The sequence below is a fragment of the Alosa sapidissima genome, chromosome 4 (assembly GCF_018492685.1).
Source record: "Alosa sapidissima isolate fAloSap1 chromosome 4, fAloSap1.pri, whole genome shotgun sequence".
Taxonomy (NCBI): Eukaryota; Metazoa; Chordata; class Actinopteri; order Clupeiformes; family Clupeidae; genus Alosa; species Alosa sapidissima.
Genome location: NC_055960.1, coordinates 39,438,502 through 39,448,501, shown reverse-complemented (window position 1 = coordinate 39,448,501; position 10,000 = coordinate 39,438,502). Strand labels below are relative to the sequence as shown.

Sequence of the window (10,000 nt, the reverse complement as noted above, 5' to 3'; positions counted from 1 at the left end):
CACACACACACACACACACAACAACAACAACCCCACCTCCAACAACACATACACTAACCCCCCCCCCCCCCACCCCCAACACACACACATACACACTAACCCCCCTCCAGCACACACACTGACCTCGTCCACCCCTTCAGTCCATGTGGGGGGCAGTCTCTTGGTGACGCCGATGGCAGCCTCCGGATCCAAACTGATGCCCGACACCAGCGCCATGCGGTCATCTGCCTGCTGGACGCAAGGACAGGGGGATGAGGGGAGGGTGGGAGAGAGGGAGGAAGAGAGAGAGAGGGAAGGAGAGAGGGAGGAGGGAGAGAGAGAGAGGGAGGGGGATGAGGGGAGGGAGAGAGAGGGGGGGGGGTGTGGAGTGGTGGAGAGAGTGAGAGAGTGAGAGAAAGCACGAGTGAGAATGTGGTTGGCCAAGTCCAAGCCCAGCAGCATGAAGAGATGTCTGGTGTGAGGGTGTGAGTGATTGGACAGTACCTCGTGTGTGAGGGTGTGAGTGATTGGACAGTACCTCGTGTGTGAGGGTGTGAGTGATTGGACAGTACCTCGTGTGTGAGGGTGTGAGTGATTGGACAGTACCTCGTCCAGCTCCTGCCATGATTGGACCAGAGCAGCAGATCCCATCCAGAGAAGACCATCAGAGGCAAGAGGGAAGGAAAGGAAAGCAGATGAGCTCCCAGGAACACACACGCACGCACGCACGCACACACACACACACACGTGTGCAGGATGTGAAGGAAAGCAGATGAGCTCCCAGGAATGGATCGTGATTTACACACACACACACACACACACACACACACACACAGGCGAGCCCCATGGAAGACTGTACCGCAGTCATAAACACACTCACACAGCTGATCAGGCCTAATGCTGGACTAAGTCTGAGCCCCAGCCGATCAGGCTTAATGCTGGACTAAGTCTGAGCCCCTTCAACACACAGCAGCTAACTCTGGACTATCTGGGCTGACCTTGGATCAGCTGCCGGAGACCACAGAAACTGCCTATCTGAAGTGTCAAGTTTAGATAGCAAGCAAGAGTATAATATTATAAGAGTATAAGATTATAAGATGAGGCTTTTTCTCAATTTCATATAGTAAATCCTAACTATTTCATATAGTAAATCCTAACTATTTTAGGGAATCTTATCTCAGGTTAGAGTGTCCCTGTCTGAGTTAACAAGATGACATTGGAGTGATTTCTTCTTCTGAATCATAAACAAATGGAACAAAATAACAACAGTTCAGTTCAGTTCACGAAAGACTTCAGAATCAGAAGACTTGTCTTAAATCAATCCCAAATTTAGTTACCACGGTTACCAGACAGTACAGATATGGTCAGGAGGTTTCTGTTCTCCGGTCCACAGCAAGGGGGCGCTCCAGAGCCAGACCAGCGCTGGTCCAGTGCACAGCGTGCGGTCAGACGAGCTACTGGACAAACTCCAGAACAGCAGGTCTCAGAAGCTTTTATTATTTTTATCATATCATATGTGTTTATTATATGTGCTTATCATATCATATGTGTTTATTATATTATGTGTTTATTATATTATATGTGTTTATTATGTTATATGTGTTTATTATATCATATGTGTTTATTATATTATATGTGTTTATTATATCATATGTGTTTATTATATTATATGTGTTTATTATGTTATATGTGTTTATTATATTATAGGTGTTTATTATATGTGTTTATCATATTATATGTGTTTATTATGTTATATGTGTTTATTATGTTATATGTGTTTATTATAGTATATGTGTTTATTATATGTGTTTATTATGTTATATGTGTGTATTATATTATGTGTTTATTATATTATAGATGTTTATCATATCATATGTGTTTATTATATTATATGTGTTTATTATATTATAGATGTTTATCATATCATATGTGTTTATTATATTATATGTGTTTATTATATTATAGGTGTTTATCATATCATATGTGTTTATTATATCATATGTGTTTATTATATTATATGTGTTTATTATATGTATTTATTATTATCTCATGTGAATGGGTCAGCAATGCCACTGAACCCGCGTGACGTGACGACTAGCGTGTCGTACTGCAGGATGCTGCAGCTCCTCCTGACCAAGCTCTCTGGTGTCCACCTGCCCTAACCCTGACCCTGAGCTGCCTGCCCCACCTGCCCTGACCCTGAGCTGCCTGCCCCACCTGCCCTGACCCTGAGCTGCCTGCCCCACCTGCCCTGACCCTGAGCTGCCTGCCCCACCTGTGTAGCCTGAGCTGCCTGCCCCACCTGCCCTGACCCTGAGCTGCCTGCCCCACCTGCCCTGACCCTGAGCTGCCTGCCCCACCTGCCCTGACCCTGAGCTGCCTGCCCCACCTGTGTAGCCTGAGCTGCCTGCCCCACCTGCCCTGACCCTGAGCTGACTGCCCCACCTGTGTAGCCTGAGCTGCCTGCCCCACCTGTGTAGCCTGAGCTGCCTGCCCCACCTGCCCTGACCCTGAGCTGACTGCCCCACCTGTGTAGCCTGAGCTGCCTGCCCCACCTGTGTAGCCTGAGCTGCCTGCCCCACCTGTGTAGCCTGAGCTGCCTGCCCCAGTGAGTGCTCATGGGTGTCCACCTGTGTGGAGGGGCCAGCGTGGCGCTGTTAGCTGTTAGCGCCCGCAGACTCCGCGCAGAAGCAGAATTAGGCTTTAGAGGAGTGTGCTCGTGGCTCCTGAATGCACATTTTCTCTGGAATGTGTACAGTGTGGAGAAGAGAGAGCTTCTCTCTCCGTCACACACACACACACACACACACACACACACACTCAGTCATACACGGGGAGAAAGAGGGTGTGTGTAATCACGTCAATTGAAAATCACGTCAATCTTCAGGCAGAAGAAGACCCAGCAGGGTTGAAACGTTGCATTAAATAATTGGGAGTCAAAAGCAGTGTTGTGGACATTATATTTTATCAATTGAGTATAGTTTTCTTTTGTCCTGCACCTGTCTGCACCTGCCAGAAGGTGGGATGTGCACACTATAACTGTTTGCTGTAATCAAATCACCCACACAGATGGAGCGTGTAGTCACCACGTCACACACACACACACACACACACACACACACACACACACACACACACAGAGAGCTGCTGAACTGGATTGTGTAGTCACCACGTCTCACACACACACACACACACACACACACAGAGAGCTGCTGAACTGGAGTGTGTAGTCACCACGTCATCACCTCAGGCCACTTTTACATGAAAACAAGCAAGCGGCAACCATGCCACACACACACACAATGAAGCAGGAGAGACACACACACACACACACAGCCATGCAGAAACATTATGCGCACACACACACACAGCCATGCAAAACAGACAAATCTGTGTTCTATATTTGCGCTAAAACAACACGGAAACTGTGCGGAGCTAACTGTGCTGAGCTAACTATAAGTATAAGTATATACTTTTTTCAGTCTTTTGTTCAGTCTCTGCATTTATCCCAATCCGTGAATTAGTGAAACACACTCAGCACACAGTGAACACACAGTGAGGTGAAGCACACACTAATCCCGGAGCAGTGAGCTGCCTGCAACAACAGCGGCGCTCGGGGAGCAGTGAGGGGTTAGGTGCCTTGCTCAAGGGCACTTCAGCCGTTCCTACTGGTCGGGGTTCGAACTGGCAACCCTCCGGTTACAAGTCTGAAGCGCTAACCAGTAGGCCACGGCTGCCCCCAACTGGCTAACTGTGCTGAGCTAACTGGCTAACTGTGCTCTGCAGAGAAGATTTTCTGGAGAATACATGGCTGCTCACTCCGTGTCTACCGAAGGCCAAGATGCAGCAGCTCTGCCCAGCGGAACAGACTGAACCCCAAGCGGCCTCAACACCCAGCAGCTACGCCCAGCAGCTACGCCAGATCAGCACCCAGCAGCTACGCCAGATCAGCAGCGGCCTCAACACCCAGCAGCTACGCCAGATCAGCACCCAGCAGCTGCGCCAGATCAGCAGGGAAGCAACCCACACTTCCACCTGCCAATGTTACGCCAAATCAGCACCCACACTTCCACCTGCCAATGCTACGCCAAATCAGCACCCATACTTCCACCTGCCAATGCTACGCCAGATCAGCAGGGAAGCCACCCACACTTCCACCTGCCAATGTCACACCAACTATATTAACAGATGTATCAAACTCCATAGACCATACAGATGTATCAAACTCCATGGACCATACAAATGTATCAAACTCCATACAGATGTATCAAACTCCATGGACCATACAGATGTATCAAACTCCATGGACCATACAGATGTATCAAACTCCATGGACCATACAGATGTATCAAACTCCATGGACCATACAGATGTATCAAACTCCATGGACCATATACCAGTGTATCCTCTATGTTGATTTGGTAGTGGCGGCCCCCCACGGTTTAATTTTCTTCTCCCTCGGTATCAGAAATGGGGCAGACGTACAATAGTCGCAGTTGCCTTTCAAAATTCATTGTGCAGACCTGTTGTAGATTCTCCAAATATACAGCTCAATCACAACTGAAAATAATGCCTCATTGTGTGTGAATAGAGGTGAATACTAGGGCTGTCAATCAATAAAAAAAAAATCATCTAATTAATTACATACTCTGTGATTAATTAATCTAAATTAATCACATATATAATTTTTGCTGTGAAAGTATTTTAAATATTTAAATTCAAATGAATCATTGAATAATCAGCATTAGTGACATTAAAGTTCAAAGACTCTTTTATTATTATTTTCACTGTTCAAATAATTGCCATAATAATCTATGATATGACCTAATTTGCTGAGGAAATAAATTCAAAAGTGAAATACAAGTGAAAAAACACTCCCCTCAATGTCAACACTTATTTCTTTGCATTGATGTGCAACTATAGAGTTTATGAACTCCAGTGATATGCAAATTCCTTGCTGCAGACATTGCAGAGGACTATTTTCAACACCATATTTTTTATCAACACCATCAGGCCGTTTTTTAAAAGTAAATGTTCCAATCAATGATCCAGGCAGCACATTTTCTTCTCTCTCCTTCATTTCACAGTCTAATTTTTACTGACTAGAACGGCTCGGGGTCAAAGGTTATACGGAATCGATTAATCTGCACTAATTTTTTTAATCAGTTATTTTTTCTCAAATTAATTAATCGAAATGAATCAGTTATTTTGACAGCCCTAGTGAATACATAGAATTGTTTGTGTTGCAGCGAAGTGTCAGTTGTCAGTTCCGTGGGACATGGGGGGGGGGGGGGGGGGGCGGTGGTTCGGACAGGCCTGCCCCCACTGCTTAAAAAAATCCTAGAGGAAACACTGCATACAAATGTATCAAACTCCATAGACCATACAGATGTATCAAACTCCATACAAATGTATCAAACTCCATAGACCATACAGATGTATCAAACTCCATACAGATGTATCAAACTCCATACACCATACAGATGTATCAAACTCCATACAGATGTATCAAACTCCATAGACCATACAGATGTATCAAACTCCATACAGATGTATCAAACTCCATACAGATGTATCAAACTCCATAGACCATACAGATGTATCAAACTCCATAGACCATACAGATGTATCAAACTCCATAGACCATACAGATGTATCAAACTCCATACAGATGTATCAAACTCCATACAGATGTATCAAACTCCATAGACCATACAGATGTATCAAACTCCATACAGATGTATCAAACTCCATAGACCATACAGATGTATCAAACTCCATACAGATGTATCAAACTCCATACAGATGTATCAAACTCCATAGACCATACAGATGTATCAAACTCCATACAGATGTATCAAACTCCATACAGATGTATCAAACTCCATAGACCATACAGATGTATCAAACTCCATACAGATGTATCAAACTCCATACAGATGTATCAAACTCCATAGACCATACAGATGTATCAAACTCCATACAGATGTATCAAACTCCATAGACCATACAGATGTATCAAACTCCATACAGATGTATCAAACTCCATACAGATGTATCAAACTCCATAGACCATACAGATGTATCAAACTCCATACAGATGTATCAAACTCCATACAGATGTATCAAACTCCATACACCATACAGATGTATCAAACTCCATACAGATGTATCAAACTCCATACACCATACAGATGTATCAAACTCCATACAGATGTATCAAACTCCATACAGATGTATCAAACTCCATACACCATACAGATGTATCAAACTCCATACAGATGTATCAAACTCCATACAGATGTATCAAACTCCATAGACCATACAGATGTATCAAACTCCATACAGATGTATCAAACTCCATACAGATGTATCAAACTCCATACAGATGTATCAAACTCCATAGACCATACAGATGTATCAAACTCCATACAGATGTATCAAACTCCATACAGATGTATCAAACTCCATAGACCATACAGATGTATCAAACTCCATAGACCATACAGATGTATCAAACTCCATAGACCATACAAATGTATCAAACTCCATACAGATGTATCAAACTCCATAGACCATACAGATGTATCAAACTCCATACAGATGTATCAAACTCCATACAGATGTATCAAACTCCATAGACCATACAGATGTATCAAACTCCATACAGATGTATCAAACTCCATAGACCATACAGATGTATCAAACTCCATACAGATGTATCAAACTCCATAGACCATACAGATGTATCAAACTCCATACAAATGTATCAAACTCCATAGACCATACAGATGTATCAAACTCCATAGACCATACAGATGTATCAAACTCCATAGACCATATGGAGAGCTTCTTGCTAACTATCCCGCTAGCTCTGGTCATTCGTGGAGTGGTCACAAATCATTAATGAACATTGCAAGACACTTAGCTCTTCTATGATCCCAGAAAGATTTTCTTCGACTTGTTAGTTTTTTAAACATTTATTTTATCTAATGACATAGAAAACATAATGAATTGCATCCACATATCCTTATGCACTATGCGCTACTATTATTCACTACTCTCACGTAGCCTATATCTTAAAGTGACAGGCACTCAATTACACCAATGTGCACTCAATTAGCCTTACACACCACATTAAAGATATGCCTAAGTGTAATACTTTAAAAATCAATATGAAGTATTCAAATTACATTTTTAGCCACTAATAATTATACTATACATTATTAACAAAATAACTTTATATGAATTTCAAAATATATCAAATAGAAACATATGACATGAGTCATAATTTTCCGTATGTGTGTGTGTGGAGAGTCGAGCAGAATCTAGGATGGCTACTGGTGTGGTGATCACACTATATTCAATATTACTGATGACTTGGGTGGGGGCCTTCAAATCAAATACATTAAGTATCGAAATCGCAATTCTTGACCTGGTATCGTATCGAAACTATAATTTTGGTATCGTGACAACACTACTTCAGTGTGCAAAGATGAACTGATCCTTTCTGATGTGTTCGTGCTCCTGTCTGGTGACTGATTATGAACGTTTTAGTCGTTTAGTTTAGTTATGACTGCTCAAGCTGATGCTAGTGACTCTACTGCAGGTTTACTACAGGGACAACAAACCACATTTCTGCGATGATCCATTCCACCTGCTCCTTACAGTCGTGTTATTGTGACTGCAATGAGACTGAATCATGCGGTTTCGTGGGTATGATGGTTAAAGATGTTAATCAGCGAAGAACATATTTTAAACATTTGCCCAACACTGACGTGATGGCAGAATGGCAAGCCAATGGGAAATGGTACGCAGCAGTTGTGGGTTTGTTTGGGGCTCTGCTAGTTTCCAGTTTAATTGATGTGGGTTTGCTAGCCAAGCTAGACACATCTATCAGACTGGACTTGCTAGCAGGCTAGGATAAAATCAGGTAGACAAACGTCACTCAGTGCACACCAATCACAACCAATATTTGTTAGCTAACAGCTATCCAGCTTGAAACAACAAACTATTGGTTATGCTAGCCAACAGATTAGCTAGCGAACTAAAACACATGAAATCAAAACGATCCAGACGATTAACATTAGACTCACCGCAGCATTGCTAACGTTACGTGTACTCAGAGTACGACGGGGGTCGTGGGTACTCACTTGCTCAGCCAAAATCTGCCGGTTTTGGATTGCATTGTTCCGCATTAATAAGAAAGCATCTGTCAGACGCCTAGTTGCCATGGCTACTTTGTGCGAGATTGATTTAGCTAGCTAACTGCTACAAAATTTAAACAACGACTTAAGGCTATAGCCTGTAGCTATAACCTGTGATGTCTATCTGGCTGTCCTCAAGTTAACGTTAGCCAGCTAGCGAGCTAGCCTGCAAAAACGCAGGCTGACTCGCCTACCAGCGGACAATCACCAAAATATCTAATGATTCTTCTCCCACCGACTTGGAATTAGATGGCTTGTGTCGTAGATCGCGCATCTGGGGTGAACATAAATGATAAGAACAACGGCGTTCATAAGTTAATAACACTGTCCTGGCTATTTCAAAAGTGTAATACGAGACACTGGCTTTTGGAAAACGTAAAGACGTTGATGCGCTACTGATCTCCTACAACTTCCGCTTACTGAATGGATTCTCCACACGCATGCGTTTCAGGAAGAAGTCAGGGTAGTTGTAGTACTGGTTTCTATGGAATATTATAAGAACTGATGACAAATACAAGGCAGTAAAAGCTCATTTTATGTATTTATTTTAAGAAAATATTGATCCTGGACTGATACTGTGCTAAACACTATTAGTAGGTGACATTATTTTAGCTGGTTGGCGCCATGTGAGTGGGTTCATATCCAATGAAGAAGCGCTTCGCACAGGGAAGTGATTTGTCCGGGTTTGCTTATAACGTTAACGTTACAGTTTCCGGTTCTTGGCTCCAGTGAGTATTGTGATCACTTTTCGAGTTTTTGGAACAGATACTATTGATTGAGTTGTTTTGTACAGCATTCTCCACGTCATCCTAGCTGTTGTTTGTGACGTACGTATTTAAATGTCTGAAATATTTAATAATACTACGGGTCCAATCAAGCTTAGCTGAGTTGACTTCGCCTCCACAAGCTTGGTTGCCAACATGCTAACTTAACGTTAGCAAAAAGTTAACGTCCAAGTTTCTTTCGTGTCAAAGTACTATATAGTTTTTACGTTTCATAGTGAGCATGAATTAGTGGTGGTCTCTGCGAAAGTCTTAATCATAGCCAGCTCAACATAGATCCGTAATAAGCGCTGAAAACTATAACGTTATAGTTAGCATGCTAACCCGTTGGTAACGTTATGCTATGCCTATTATGAATGGTTTGAGCGCAAAACCGTCACGTTAGATCCAAGTTGGCTAACGTTGGTTTAATAAAGTCTCTTAAAGTCTCTGGCAAAATCTAAACCACTTTAATTAACCTCTAACGTTGGTAAGCTTAGGTGGGTTTCTTAACTGTCTAGCGAACACAGTTTTTTAATTTGCGCTGTTGCATGCTATTATTAATAACAGAAGAAGAAGGATCCTGTAGCAAGCGATAGTGTGCCTTGGTCAGTTTGTTGTGTTAACTTGGGTTTACATTCACATTGCTGTGGCCAAGTTGATGTATATTGGCTGTTACAATGTATCATGCAGACCTAGGCTGTTTGCGTCTTATCTTTTCAGCTCCATATTTTACCTATCTGCTAACACAGGCTTTATCAACCGTCTCTGGTAGAACATTGCATACAACGCGCATGCGGGTAAACCGTAGTCACCCGGCCTATTCAAAAGTTTATCCTTTTAAAGCAAGGGTGTCAAACTCTTATTAGGCATTGGGCCAGATTTGTTGGAATGAGACCTCGTGGGCCCGTCATGGTCATTTATCATTTTTCTGCATGGGTATGAGTGTTGTTCCATGTCAGTTCTTTCGGCGTCTTCCTTTCTGAGGAAGGTTTGTAGCACTTGGTTTAATCAATTTATCATATCATAGAGATATTGCTTATTACACATTGT

At 42.5% G+C, this 10,000-nt stretch overlaps 2 protein-coding genes and 1 long non-coding RNA gene across 15 annotated transcripts in view; 1 reads left to right on the top strand and 2 right to left on the bottom strand.

The window, feature by feature from the left end:
• stx16 (syntaxin 16) overlaps positions 1 to 8,270 on the bottom strand; it is an 18,847-nt gene extending 10,577 nt beyond the window's left edge. Inside the window, exons 1-3 of one of the 7 annotated variants that reach the window (XM_042088610.1) lie at positions 8,133 to 8,270; positions 586 to 597; positions 124 to 231 (exon numbers count right to left, since the gene is read on the bottom strand). In XM_042088610.1, the coding sequence (XP_041944544.1) occupies positions 124 to 231; positions 586 to 597; positions 8,133 to 8,213 (201 nt within the window). In that variant the 5' untranslated portion in view covers positions 8,214 to 8,270. Of the gene's footprint in view, positions 1 to 123; positions 232 to 585; positions 598 to 8,075 lie in introns of all 7 variants that reach the window. The other 6 variants (XM_042088612.1, XM_042088607.1, XM_042088608.1 and 3 more) reach the window with 6 other exon arrangements.
• LOC121706677 lies at positions 2,444 to 3,542 on the bottom strand. Its single transcript, XR_006031101.1, has 3 exons — positions 2,562 to 3,542; positions 2,508 to 2,525; positions 2,444 to 2,469 (listed from the first exon to the last, which is right to left on the bottom strand). It is a non-coding gene; the product is annotated as an uncharacterized LOC121706677 (long non-coding RNA).
• Positions 8,271 to 8,538: 268 nt separating the features above from the next.
• Positions 8,539 to 10,000, top strand: part of mbd1b (methyl-CpG binding domain protein 1b) — a 39,941-nt gene continuing 38,479 nt past the window's right edge. For 4 of the 7 annotated variants that reach the window (XM_042088566.1, XM_042088562.1, XM_042088567.1 and 1 more), the window contains exon 1: positions 8,656 to 8,914. The gene's annotated coding sequence lies outside the window, so the exon portion shown is untranslated. The other 3 variants (XM_042088565.1, XM_042088563.1, XM_042088564.1) reach the window with 3 other exon arrangements.